General features: G+C 45.7%; 1 protein-coding gene across 1 annotated transcript; it reads right to left on the reverse strand.

Annotated features, from left to right (window-relative positions):
* Positions 1-1,030: 1,030 nt before the first annotated feature.
* Positions 1,031-9,586, reverse strand: LOC101768094 (transcription elongation factor SPT6-like). Its single transcript, XM_004961583.3, has 18 exons — positions 9,371-9,586; positions 9,140-9,190; positions 8,954-9,049; positions 8,636-8,753; positions 8,473-8,557; positions 8,231-8,369; positions 7,995-8,130; positions 7,638-7,899; positions 7,375-7,563; positions 7,190-7,300; positions 6,720-7,106; positions 6,347-6,457; positions 5,449-6,243; positions 4,392-4,533; positions 3,155-4,320; positions 2,845-3,054; positions 2,224-2,668; positions 1,031-1,831 (listed from the first exon to the last, which is right to left on the reverse strand). Exons 2-18 carry the CDS (start codon positions 9,168-9,170, stop codon positions 1,293-1,295), a joined length of 4,962 nt encoding a protein of 1,653 aa, XP_004961640.1. The 5' UTR covers positions 9,171-9,190; positions 9,371-9,586; the 3' UTR covers positions 1,031-1,292.
* Between the last annotated feature and the right edge of the window lie 5,228 nt (positions 9,587-14,814).

Here is a 14,814-nt window from a genome sequence, read left to right on the forward strand (position 1 = left end):
CTGCTTTTCACGCCGCCACGTTCAGTACGGTGCCAGACTGCCAGCCTGCTTGCTAGTGCCAGCAATATACGGAGTATTGCGCACCCGTGCAGGTGCAGGCTGGCGACGTTGATGAAGGTGGCGTTGGGCGTGGCGCGTGCCGGTGTCGACCTCGTGGAAGTAGAAGTGGAGGTGGTGGATCAGTTCCCCGTCAGCGGCGGCGCAGGAGCAGATCAGCAGCAGGACGAGGACAAGCGAAGGACACGGAGCAGCGGCCATGGCATTGTGTGTCTGCGTGATACCTGTGGTTGAAGATGAGACACGGGAGATAGTTTGTTTTGATTGACGATTTGCAAGGTAAACAGTACTCCATTGACGATTTGCAAGGTAAACAGTACTCCCTACGTCCTAAATTGTACATCGTTTTGACTTTTTTTTCTATAAATATAGTATACATCTAGATACATACAAATATACATATAGGAACCTAAAAATCAAAACGACTTACAATTTAAAACGAAAGGATTACAATTTGAAACGGATGAAGTAGCAAGTTGGACTTACAATTTGAAACGAAAGGATTACAATTTGAAACGGATGAAGTAGCAAGTTGAAGTTGTTGAAGATGCCGCATCCCCGGCTTTCGCTCTACGACCTGGAAGGCTGGAATTGGACGTGGAGTCCGCGCCCTCGTGAATCATGATGCTCCAATTCCTTTCTTGTTTGTTTACACTGCCAACGCCTGTGATCAGCAGCCGTTAGGGGTTTAGGGCGCATTAAACCCAAACAAAGTGCAGTCTAAAGATGATCCCCCTGCTACCAATGTCTGCATTCGTTACTACTGGCACAGCAATTTGGCCAGCCTCAGCTCCTGGCAACTTGTTCCTGAACTGCAAGTCCGCAACCAACATGTAGACTGAACAGCATCTCAACAAGCCTAGCAGTGCTCTCTCTCTGAACTTACACACTAGGACATGAACACCAGCAAAATGTGCTTCACAACTTTTAAGCAACATACCTCCGAGTTTAAATAGTTGTAAAAGAGAGACGATAGATCGGAATGACGGGATACTGGCATCAAATTTGGAGTAACAAGATAGTGACCAGACATACTAGGACTGTACATGCATTGAAATATAAGGCCGTAAAAAATGCAGCAGCTACGGGATCCGCTAGCAAGAGATACGGCAGTTTACTCCGTCGACAGAAGTTAAGCGTAAATTAGGAAAGTAAATGACAAAAGGGGTCAAAGTTTTCATCTGATGGTTCTCGTCTGATGCACTACTACGCAGCAGGCGTGCAGGACAAACTCATCACCAGCCACCGCCACCGCCGGAGGCCCAACCACTGTTCCCACCATCCTGTGCTGGTACAGCCTTTTTGGCACTTCCCCATCCAGAATCGTTAGAGCCGCCACCACCGCCACCGCCAGATCCCCAGCCGCTCCCACCATCCTGTGCTGGTACGGCCTTTTTGGCGCTGCCCCATCCTGAGTCGCTTGAGCCACCAGCAACTGTTCCCCACCCCCCTCCACTTCCACCACCGTCGGTACCACCGACCGCTGCTCCCCAGGTGCCTCCACCGCCACCACCACTGTTGCTGTCACCGCCAGCTCCACCCCATCCAGCAGCATCTCCTCCGCCGGTACCACCAGCACCCCAAGAAGAGCCACCACTGCCACCTGTGCCCCATCCACCACCGCCACTGCCAATGTTATCAGTCCAGCCTCCACCGTTGCCACTGCCACCACCACTCCAGCCTCCACCATTGTTGTCATTGCCAAAGTTGCCTCGACCACGCCCACGCCCTCGACCACGACCACCAGAACTGTTCCTCGAATCAAACCTCCCTCCTGTTTTAGAAAGAACAAGAGATATAGAGTGATCATAAATTTCTGAGGTCCTACTGTGTTCTAAACTTTTAATAAATGTTGGTCAAATTAGATGCAACTGTCAAAAAATATATTTCAGATATCGATGGCTAACTTCACAGTAATCAGATGAGTACCACATTCCTCTTCAGAAATGGTTTCTAAAACATCAGACGCGTGAAACAATGTAGCATGGGATAAACGAACAAAGAATGCCACAGCTAATTTCAATGGACTCCAGCAAACCATAAGAACAAAAGCACCAAGTACTGATGAATGTACAAATCTTAATCTATGCAAGGCAACTTAAAAGATTTAAATGGCTAAAGAAATTGATGCATATTGATGAACATAGTAAGCAAATAATCACTGACCTGATCTATCCCTATCATTATTACTATCTCCCCTCCATCCATCGTTTGCACCGCCACCAGAACCCCAAGCTGAATTTTTCATAGGCACCATTGCGGCAACATTTCGCATTGATGGTCCGGCGTCTGGTGGTGGTTTGTCAATATTCTTCTGGAAATATGACACTAGGCGATCAATGCTGTCAAAGTCTCTTTTCCGGAATCTGAAGCCCTTTGGGTATAGTCCGACATACTCATGATGTGGATTTGTACTCCTAATATATGACAATATAAAGGTGCCAGGATGTTCATGAGATATGCCAAAGCTATATACTATTCTCATAGGATTCTCTGCCTTCTCTGCTCTTAACAACTCATCAACCTCATTTTTCAACCCCTTCCTGAACTTACGATAGGAGAGCATGCTTTTCAGGTGCCCTACCAATGGGTCCACATATCTGTCTATAACCTGTTATATAAAAAATAGGGTTGTAAGAGGAAAGATCGTCTGTTAGGTATACGATGAAAGAACACCAATCTAACTGCAGTAAACCGTTGTCACAAAAGATGAATGGGAACGACTGAAGCTTATGTAAGTTAAATGACAAAAGGCAGGCGGGTGAGGGGATTGTCGGGTGCACCAACCTCATCAAGGTCCTCAAAAGTTTCATTGTCAATTGTCAGTGTTTTTCCCAGTCGAAGCAAACTAGTGATATCTTTGTGATCCTTCCCACCCTCAGTAATCTCCTTATGTGCATAAACACCGTCAAAAATTTTCAGGGTAAGAGTCAAAAATGATGGTCCCCGAGAACTTGGCCGGATGACCTTCTCACCAGGCTCTTTATCTGATAAGAACTGTTTCAATAGAAGAGAGATCAGATACGGTACACATAGCATAACAGAAGTGAGAGACGTACAGCACACATAAGACATTTAGATTAACAAGGCAGCAAACCTGCATGGCTTCTTCAGCTGTCAGGTTCTGAAAGTGAGGATGAACAATCATCCTGGGCTTGAAATGTTTCTTTGCAAGTTCCTTTTGTTTCCGAGCCTTATCCTCTACAGTCTGCGAGGTCATGTCTTGTTCATGATAGTAAGGGTCTTGATCACCTCTGGAGAATGGTCTTCTCCTCATTTCACTAGCCTTGCATGTTAGGTAAACCATGAACCTATTTTTATTCACATTCCTAATTTTGCCAGTTAATACATCGCCTTCATGTAACTGCGATGATTCAGGATCAAAGCCCTGATCAGAATAGTTGTCTGCCATAACTATGGCCTTCAAACCAGAATCAAAGGTGCAAATGATTTTGTTCTCTTGTATATTACGAACAGTTACTTGAACAATCCTTCCCTCAGATATGGTATCCTCAGTTTCACCAGAAAGCATCCAGAATTCCTCATCTGGGCTAGGCTCGGTATAAGGGGTCCTCCAGTCAGAGAAACCAGAAAGCAGCTCATGCTTTATGTCTTTCAGTGTTTCCTTTTTACGGAATTCTTCTGAAATACTCTTTATATATTCATCAATGTCAAGACCCTTAAGCAAACCTTGGTTTTCTCTAACATGCTCAATCGCCATCTCTTGTTCATCATCGTCCATCTCATTCACGTCATGTGGTGCAGACTCAGCATAGACATCCTTAGCCAAATTTTTTGCAATTACATATGACTCAGGATGGATCCTTGTATCCTCAAGCAGATCAATGATCTGAGCACTGGCTGCAGCTGCACCACTCCGTCGGACACGTAAGAAACCAGAAGCATTCATGAACACTTTCCTGCCTAGAGGTTTTACAAGCTCCTTGCGACTAAAAATCGATCCCTCTCTTACCAGATCTTTCTGCAAAGCTGAAGCTTTGCGCGGACCCATACCAGCAATAAATTGTAAAGTCGAGAAATGCCACTCATGGCTAGCAGCAAGATTAACGTCAAAACCAATCTGATTTGTTGCATCAACCATTACTTGCTCAACAACATCATACTTCTCATCAGGAGTAAGAAACTGTTCAAGCGCGTGCAGTTTCCAAGAAAGTATCTCTTTTCCAGGTCCACATAGTGTTGCAATCATTGCCAATGGATTCTGAAGGTAACGTCCAAGAGCCACGGCACGCTTCACAATACCTAAAGGGAGAGCAGCTGTCAATAAGGAAGTGATTAGCAGAGAACAGTAAATCACCATGTTGCTACTATACCTGACTGGCCAGGAAGTTGATCCGAAGAGATTCGTGAGTTCTCATACAAGCGAGGCACAGACTCGTCACCATAGACGATGCTAAAATTTTCCATTTGTGGGTTAACATCTCTTGGATGGTCTTCTACAATTTTAAAAATAACCTAACACAAGGATAGAAACTTAAATAAACTTCCACGGAGCTATTCAGATACCATGAATTAAAATTTCACCAACCAGCTACATACACACAAGCATAGGAAAATGCACATTTATAGCAACTGCATTCAATGCTAAAGATGCTAAGCCGCGTAACCATATAGACCACCATGTACAGCCATGACAGTCTATCATGTCATCTAGCAATATTTGTTATGTTACATGATAGAATATCTAGGGGTATAGGCAAACTAAACAGCAACAATAATGCTGGGAAATATGCAATTATAATTTTTCTAATAATCTGTGCAAAGCATACAATAAGTTGGATAAACAAATACAGGTTGGAACCCCCAATTATAGCCAGAAAAGGAAAGAGAAGAACGCAACAAGATAAAAAAAAATGAACATAGGACAGCTTAGTAAACTTCCGATGAAAAGCGCTAATGTTTATTGTGGAAGGCTAGCAGAAAGCAGAACCATGGGAACAAGGTCTGAAGATCAAGTCAGTACCCAGCCCAATACATTTATCAGACCTGTAAGGTTGGCGTGCTAAATCTAAGAAGGAACAATATTGGGACAGGCTACAAGGTAAAACCCAGGACTCAAGGACACAGTGACTACAAAAAAACAAGAACGAAAAAAATGCTGCATGCAGCAAAGGCAATAACTGAACTAGCTACTCAGCTGCAACAAAATACTCCTGGTAATAACACCATGTTCATATAATGGTAGGTTCGTTATATGCCACTGGGATAATAAAATCTAAATCCAGATCTGCTACAGCTAAAACCAATATCCCGTACTGTAGCACAATGTCATTCTACAAAGGAGCAACCGCATCTTAAAATAAACATTGTAACTGTTCTAACATGACTAGAAACTTGTTTACATAACACAAAAGGAGGATCAAAGAGTACCTCGTAAATATCATCCTTGAGTTGTCTGCAATTGTAGTTTGATGCTCCTACACATACAACGTGTGGTTGATGGTCAGTCATAAACTTTAAAACTCGCTGCTGGTCATTCTTCTTCCGCTGCTGCTCAGCAACACCTTGAGACCTGTTGCTGATAGAACCTGCATATAGAACATCAACTAATTCTCCTGATGAGTCTAACATTACAAAGGTGGTTGCTGGCTTCCCAGGACCCCAGCAGCAGGCCATGACTCTCAACTCCGATTCATCATCCAAATCAATGTCAGCATCCTTCTTGTCTGCATCCTTCTTTTTCCAAGGAGCAACAGTAACCTTGTTCCATAACTGTTTCCCATATTCCATATGGAGCCAATTTTTAGCTTTTGCTGTCAAAAGTGATCGAGCCTCCTTTTCCATTGATGGAAGAAGGAAATTAAAGAAGGCATCATCCAGTATCATCTTACGTTGCTCATCCCACAATTGTGCAGTCTTACTGACACAGTCACTTAGATAATTCTCACGTGCATCAGACATGAGTTCTTTCTTCGCATTTTCAGGCAATTTCACGGTAACCTTGAGGAGCTTTTCTTCCTCTGCTTTCTGAATAAGTAGCCACTGTGCATCTACAAACTTGCTCAACGGTTTCTCTCTCAGCCACTTAACACCTGATAGTTGATGGTATGGATCTATGATCGTATTGCCCTCATGTGTGGGGCTTGTTGACACAACTGCTTTCTTCATGAAGATGCCTCGAATATGCTTTCTTATAATTGGCTCACAACCTATCTCAACCGCTGCCTGGTAACAAAGAAAAACCAAGGGAAAATGGAGTCAGCTGAAATAAAACTAGAGCAAGTTTTATGGCTATAAAAATTAGTCAAGACTGGGATCTATTGGATACCATGTGTCTAGCGCCACGAAGAACATCTTGTGCTGTTTCAAACATTGCACATGTGAAATTAGCAGCAACCTCTTCTGGTGAGCCTTTTCCACTATCAAGCTCACCTGCTTCCTGAAAGAAACACATACGCATATGCCGTCAAACCCTAAATCATTTTTATAGTACATAAAATATATGGGCCTGTTCGCTTCAGCTTATTCAGCCGGCTTATCAGCCACCAAACAGTATTTTCCTCTCACAACAAATCAGCCGTTTCAGCTTTTCAGCCGGCTTATAAGCTGAAGCGAACAGGGCCTATGAAAACAATGGATAACACACGCAGTATTGTTCCAAAATAAAATAATAATGTGAAATGGCAGCTTAGATCACATACAGGTATTTTGGTTAATGTCAGATGGTGACCTAATTGCTCAGCACTACGTCCAAATTGGCTGGCAACTTCCCATAACCCTGCCTTGTGACAGATACTGTACAAGGATTTCCTTTTTGGTCGTTTAAACTGGCCTTCTTCTTCGACTTCACCAGGAGGAAAATGTAAATTAAATTTTGCATCAACATCCTCCACCTCTTTCTCAGATTTAGCATCCTTTAGTGCTTCAATGATGGAATCATACAGTTGCTGATTTAGTTCCTGCCTTGTGACATCATCAATCCTCCGTTTCTCATCATCAAATCTTTTCTCATAATACATTTCTAAAGCGACTTTGCGCTTCTGAAGAAGTAGCCACTTTCTGTCTAAGGTCTGAACTGCCCAGAGCAGCTATATAGAACACAAGAATTGTGTTAGTGCAAATGGTTAGTAATTTCAGGGAGAGGAGCCAATATTTAGTGAAGAATACTTACCTTGTGCCACCTCATTGTGCGCTTATCATGTTCATTAGCCTGTTCATTGGAATCAAGATCGCTTAACAGGCTTGGGCACATCTCCTTTCTGTACATAGCAATGAATGGAATCTGACAAGTAACAAAAACTACGTCAGATGAGAAAGCATAACAAATTGTGAAGCAAGTTAAATAATTCTCCATACTTCAAATTTGTTGATATGCAACATGTTCAGGACGTTAACAATATCTTTCTGGTCAATATCCTTGTTCATGTGCTCATTGCCATAGAAGGACAGAAACCCATCGCCAGTTAGTTGGTTGTGTATCCATAAACTTTCTTCATCTGTCCTCGTGGTATCCGTTGGAGGATAGCCAGTCAATTCTTCAGATAACTGCCAAAAGAGCAACAAGTTAGATGTATCTTACAAACCAAATCAAAATTGAGTCCAAATTAAGATAAATGTACCTGTATCCTCTCAGGCACATCATTTTCTTTTATTTGCTCATCTTTTGTTGTCATATACTTCTCTGCAAGGATAAATGGCTCAAACTCATCTTCAAGCCTCTTCCCCCTCAACTCACCAGAGTTAGCAGCCTCCCTCTCAATCTCTTGCTTCCTTCGCGCTAGCAAGTCATCAACATCACCAAATATGTCTTGGGCCTCTTGCAGAGCAGATGATGATACACCAGCAGCTTGTCGTGGTACCTTCTTTTTAACCTTCTTCCTTCTACAAAATATGACATTGTACGTTACTTGGACTGGGCACAGTCACATATAGACATGGAAGCGGTTGGTAAGAGATAGGAACACAAAGACCCGCACCTTACAACTTGGCCATTCCCATCAATTTCATCTTCCTCCACGATGAAATCTGCCATTTCATCATCATCATCATCAACGTCATTATCGTCTACCGGCTGATCGTCCTCAATGAAGTCCTCCTCAATGGGTGCAGCATCTGAGGAAACAGAATTGTAGTTGATATGAAAATAGCTTGACCTACTTTGTGGAACAATAGGGGGGAAAAGGCAGATGGAAATCGATTCTTGTGCAGCTACCTTGAGCGTCGCCAAATAAACTGTACTCAACTCTATCCTTGCCAGTACGTTTTTTCCCAGTTCCATCATCATCTGACAAACCACGCTCATCCATTTCAGATTCCCTTCCAGCTTTCTTCAATCGCTTAAACTTATTTCCCTGCACAAGAAGACACCAAGCTTTGGTCAGGATGAGCATTCTTCAGAAACACCCAAAAAAAAACTCAGACATGAAAGCTCAAGCGTTGACTACATAAACATACAGGCTTTGGCCGACTGATGCCAGTGATATTATTATCCTGCAGCAACATGTAGTCATCCTCATCAAGCATGAAGTCTTCTGAATCCCTGGGCACAACTCTTGCATCTCAGGACAATGCAACATAATAGACCACATTTATTTCAGGTATGATGAAAAGTAAGTACTTTCTCTTCTTCCTTTTCTTCTTACGCCTCTCATCATCACTCCTCTGCTCCTCTTCCTCATCTTCATCCTCTTCATCATCAACTATGAAGCCATCCTTCTCGAATTCATCCTGCCCCTCTGCACATGAACAAATTATCCAATTGTAACTTCACTGCTTCAAACAAAATCATAATTGGATAGAAATAGGATGGGGCTGCTGCAATATCCACTCGATAGCAAAGGAACTGAATAATTGGAACAATAAACAAACAAATTTACTCCCAGTCGAGGAGAAAGTTACACCACCCAATTGAAGAAATCACTGAGAAGAATCTGACCTTCATCATCTTCTTCATCTTCATCATCCTCTCCATCGTCCCTATCCCTCCGCGAGGGCCGCTGATCCTCCTCGTCGACCTCCTCGAGCTCTTCCTCTAGGGTTTCAACAAAGCACCAATTTTCCCCATCAGCAAACGCGCACATACCACCTCAAAACTGCAGGAATCAGTGGGAAAATCGCGTACCTTCATCGTCGGAGAGCACCGTGCGCCCCATTGTTCTCGAGAGATCTCAACCTAACCGAACCACAAACAGATGAATTAGGTTAAGTTCGCGGGGTACCGCACCGCAAGCAAAATCCGCGACAGAATGGGAGAACGCTGGACTCGATTCCTCAATCACGGCGAGGAGAAGAAACCCCCAAGAACAAAGCGGAAACCTAGATCAATCCGCCCAATCAAGTTAGGGTTACTCACCAAACGAACGAAGAAATCGAGCCGAGTGCGGGCGGATCTCCACACCACGCCGGTCGGGTACCAGCAGAGGGCGGAGGTTGAGGAAGAGGGCGACTCTTCTCCGCGAGAGACGACCTCGGCGGAAGGAGGCCTCCCTTGCTGCGGCCCGTAACCCCGCGGCGAGGAGGCACAGCAATGGGTTGCGGCCGAACCGCGGTAGAATAGAGGGGTAGAGGAAGGGGGAGGGAGAGAGAAGAAACCCTCGAGTCGGCTCAACTTTGCAAGTTTCCGGTTTTACCCCTGGTCCACTGAAGACGAACCGCCATCTCCGGGTTTTTCGTAGACCGGTTCAGTCTGGAACGACTTAGATGGTTGAAGACAAGGTTATAAACTCATCATCTCACGAAAGGAAAACGCACAATCTTTGATCGACAAGGTTATAAAACCTTTGAAGTTTAAAACAAGGTAGCAATTTACAACGGTGAATTAAAAATGATGGGATAAACATGATTTAATACATGACTAGTGTTCGAGATTAAAATTGGCATCATAGAAGTTTGTTGTCCGAATCTGGGCAAGCCGGTCTACAAACCAGTCAGACTGGTTCTCAAAATATTGTCAAATCTTTGATTGGATTTCACCATTGCGTATCTCGTTGAGATGATCAAAATGCATATGTAGACCGTGCAGTTTGGAGTCCAGATGAGAGAGTTATAGCTCTCGCAAGATTCAACCCTGTGCTGATCGGTTAGACGGTTTTGGATGGACGGTCTGGCCGGTTTGACCAGCCTAATCCGAGTTAGGAGTTGTATATTGATACAGGATTTGTATAACCTTTGACTCTACTGGGGCAAGATCTCCCCACCCTATAAATATAAAGAGCCACGGCTGATTGAAGGCAACCCAATCGAACCAATCTATTATGCATTCATTTTTTTATCTCCTAAACTCCTTTTCCAACCTCCATGTTGTTCGTCTACTGATCTCTATGACCAGAGATGGCATCCTAGGCTTGCTGGTCGACCTAGGGCACGTCGGTGACGTTCACGCCTTGACGGGGTCCCTCTCGGGCGAAAGCTTCGACGGTCATTGCTAGTTTGCTTGTAAACTAGTCGTTCTTCACCATAGAAGTGTGTTGGTTATTCCTTTGCTGGTTTACTCGTAAACCTAGCCGTTCTCCATCACATAAGTGTGGTAGTTATCCCCTCAAACGATCGATCCAGGCAAAACCCTAGGAACCGGTCCAACCGAGTTGCTCAACCGGTCTAACCAGTCCACGCGGCTACACTGCCATTCGGTTTGTTCGTGACCCGCACGCTCTAGTGCTTTCATGTGTTGGCTCTAAATTTGCGTCAACACATTTTGGCGACTCCGCTGGAGACGAAAGATCTGATTGCTCAAACCGTTCCATCAAACCCTAGATCCTAGCTATTTACTTAATTGATCTACTATTTTGATTCGCCGCTATAGTTGAATCTGGTCTTTTTGGACCGATTGCATCTATACTTGTGACTTTGCATCAGACTGCTCAAGCCGATTGCATTGTGTTTTGCTTGCTCCTGCATATTGAAGGTCAAAAGAGAAGCAAAGTGTTGGTCATTGATTGCTTGGATTACCAAGAGCATCTAGATTTATTTACTACGAGACTAGAAACATCAAGACCTATTATGACGGGCTATCCATATACTTCACATCAGTTCAACTACAACGAGCCCAAGGTACAATTTGCAAATACATTACCTATGCTTAATAATTATTTTGCAAGTACCATAAATTCTCATATTGATGTTGCTAGATTATGCAAATTATAATTTTGAATGTTATTGTGGCGGAACCACCTCGGATTAGCTTGATTAAGCAGGGTTAAGCCGCCTAACATGCGACACCACTGCCTAAACCGAGTTAACACGAAGTGCCGTCGGATTTCGTCCGATTTAACCACTTAAAACAGGATCGAGTTCAGCAGACCCACACGAAGGTGAGCGGTTACAGAGAATACAACAAGTCCACTGAGTTTAAACATTCTTACTCAATTAGTTCGGCCATAAAAATTAACATCAGAGTTTCCTAACAAAAGAACAACAGAGAAAAACACTAGCGGAAGACTTCGTCGGGGTCGGACGTCCGGGCGAGGCCAGCCAGAACATCACTGAATCCTCTCCTCGCCGTCCGAGGAGGGGTCCCACTCGACCGTCCAGCCTGGCGGGAGCTGGGGCGGCCAAGCGCCAGCAAGGGAGGGGTCGGAAGCTGCAACTTCACCTGAAAAACAGGAGCCACAACAAGGCTGAGCTACTAAGCTCAACAAGACTTAACCGGGGAGGAGCCCACTACTCGTCCAACTAGACATGATGCAAGGCTTCTTGGCTGAGGAGTTTGATTTGCCAAAAGCGCTAAGTAACCTATTCTCAAGTTTTAGCTCCGGTTCTATATTTACTTACCAGTCTAGGTTGTGCAACCTATTCTAAGCAACCATCGAGCCAAACAAGTGTGTAGATAGAAACAACAACATTGCCATCATCAGATTCCTCATTTACTCAGGGTGACATAGCGATCAAGTAATCTCAAACTGTGAGAGGCAGACGAATCGATTCGAGTTCTTTAACCATGCATGGTGAACCTAGCCCCACGACATCCGCGCACCCGGAGGTCGCTTCCTGTGTCGGCCTTCCCCATCGATCCCCTAACCCGTGTCGGGCCCATTTCCTTTGGTGCAAGGTTCCACAGACCCGGCCTTTGCCGTCCTGTGACTACGCTTTGCCACCACGTGCGACAACCAGCAGGGGAAACTCCGTTCCAAGAATAATGGGGCGACCGCTCACGTCTAGGTTCAATCAGGTACTAGGCTTCCTCATCCCATACTAAGTATGAGGCTAGTACTTTCAAACACTTGATCACGAACACCACCACTGTCGGGCCTTAGCAAGTTTTCATAGACAGACGGGGCAACCATCCGACCACCAAAGAGTTACCAAACCCTGCCCCGTCCATCGTCCTTATAGTTGTAACAGGAGAGTAAAACATGCAACTCCTACAACTCGCGAGTGACCGGAGATCACTCGGCTTTTATCGTCTCCTATTTAAGCAATGCAGCTACTCGGTCCAACAGCTAGTGCTCATATCAAGGGTTACTAAGTCATGCATCTGGGGTTTCACACAACTCCTAAACGTAAATGCACAAACATGCTATTCGGAAGGCATGTTCAAGTCTGGCAAAACACGTAGGATTTTCATGCAACCGGGGCTTGCCTGCAAACAAAGAAGGCTGGAACTGCTCGGCTTCGGGGGCGGCTTCGACTTCAGCGGGCGGGAACTCGGCTACAGCTTCTTCTTCGGGCGCCGGGTGCAGCTCGTAGAAGCCGTCAGCGAGATGCAACTCTACACGAATGCAATGCAAAGGTTAGCTTAACGTTTTGATTTGACAGCAACACTGGCTCTCCTGAGCCCAAAAACTTGCGACAAAGAGCAGGAGTTGGAGGCGGTTGGAGAGAGCGGATGATGATCAACAGGTAAGGGTAAGGAAGAAACGAGTGGTCTGATCCTTGAACTAGAGGGTGTGATAACTGGGATCCTCCGACGTAGGCGCTGAAGGGTTCCCACGTTTTACACTTACACCCTTAAGTTGAAGAAAAAGATCACAGCCAGACCCTCGGGCGAGGCGGACAAAGGTCGGCAAACAGACAGGGTCGGACGAGACGGAACTGGGGTCGGGCGGATAGGAGGGGTCGGGTGAAGCGGACTTAGGGTCGGCACTCACCTTCTTCCTGAAAGGAAAGCTTGGGGTCGGGAAGAGGCAGACTTGGGCACGGAACTAAAGCTTTGAGCGGGGACTAAGGCCGGCGGTGCTTCTTGCAGATCGCAAGAGAGCTCTTGCGCAGCACAAGGGAGCAAGCTTCGGGGTGACTTGGATGAACTGAGAAGGAACTGGGAGAAGAACTTCTCAAGATTGGGCGGATGGCGCTAGGAGCTTGAGCAGGGAGCTAGAGGGAACTAAGGGCAACAAAAGCGGAGGGAACTCCGGCGACGGGGCATTCCTTTTATAGCTGCGGGAGCAGAGGAACGGAAGCGTCGCGGAGAGAGAGAAGGGAAGCGGCGCGAAGGCCGGGGAGAAGCAATGGAGTGCTCTGCCGTGGCGGCGATTGAGCAAACCGGGCGGTGCAACAGAACTCCGGGGGTGACGCCAGCGATCATTGCGCTACTCCGTCAGGGCGGCGTAGGCGCGGGTAGACTGGTAGTTGAGATTTGGCGGAAAGCGGGCGTCGCCGTGCGGAAGAGGTGATAGAAGCGACCGGTTAAACGGCGCTAGGATCGAGGGCGCACAGGTGGGAGAACAAGCGGACGCGGCGCGGGGGAGAGCGCGGAACAACAGATTGTCGGGCGGCGTCTGACAGGGCGGGGAAAGGAACTGTCGCGGCCACGGTCGGGGTTGGCGGTGGGGGAATCGTCGTGTAGCGACGACCGGCGGCACAACTGTTGCTGGAAAGGACGGAAAAGACGGGCGACATCGGTCTCCGGGGCCGAGATCTGGTATCGTGATGATGGGCGCGGGGAGCGAGGCTCTGTAGAAAGGGATGCAGAGGGCTTCCGCTGCTATTGGGGAAGAGGGCGCGGGAACCCACTCGGTCGCTTGCCAGGGACAAAACTGAGCGGTGGCGTCGGAGAAGGCGAGCCACGCGGCAGGAGGGTTCTGAGGCGGCCATGCAACTCGAGTGCGGCTGATGCGGGGGATCTGAAAAAGATCTCGCGGGTCCACCGGGGAAAAGATCGGACGGGTGAGGAAGATTAACAGAATCCGACGGATGGCTGAACTCGCCAGGGTTGGGAAAAAAAAAGGAACGAAGCGGTAGGGGTCGGAACTGGCGGAAAAACTGAGCACTTAAGTGCGATCAACAGAACAACTGACGGAGGTTAAGGGCCGAGATCAAGCCTAACTGGGAAAGATTAGGGGTCGGTCGTTACAGCTATATGCAAAAGTCATTGTCAACTTATGCAAATTATAATTCTGAATGTTATATGCAAAAGCCATTATCAAATAATATGCAAGATTTAAATTTTAATGCCACTAGCAATATACAACATTACTCTCACACGTCGGCTGTAAAACAAGTTCAAGAGCCGATGAGCAATTATGAAAGCCAAACTAACATGGTGAGTTTGGCCAATTTTTATGAGACATCGTATTCTAGAAATTTCAATAATATTCAACAAGGTGTTTCATTTGTTTATTCATCGACTGGAAACTCACAATATGTGATTACACTACAAAACATGCTAGTGAATGAGAAGATGGCCATGCTAATTCTAACTATCCGACCAGTTATTCTCAATCATCATATATTGCACAACATGCTACTAGAGTGGAGGTTGTACCTACTTTTTCAACACCATATACAAATGCTAACAGTCATGATTTGGCCCCAAACATTCGTAGTGACTACAGCCGAAATAATGAAAATTCAGCAGCCATA

Source organism: Setaria italica, chromosome III (genome assembly GCF_000263155.2).
Source record: "Setaria italica strain Yugu1 chromosome III, Setaria_italica_v2.0, whole genome shotgun sequence".
In the NCBI taxonomy this organism is placed as follows: Eukaryota; Viridiplantae; Streptophyta; class Magnoliopsida; order Poales; family Poaceae; genus Setaria; species Setaria italica.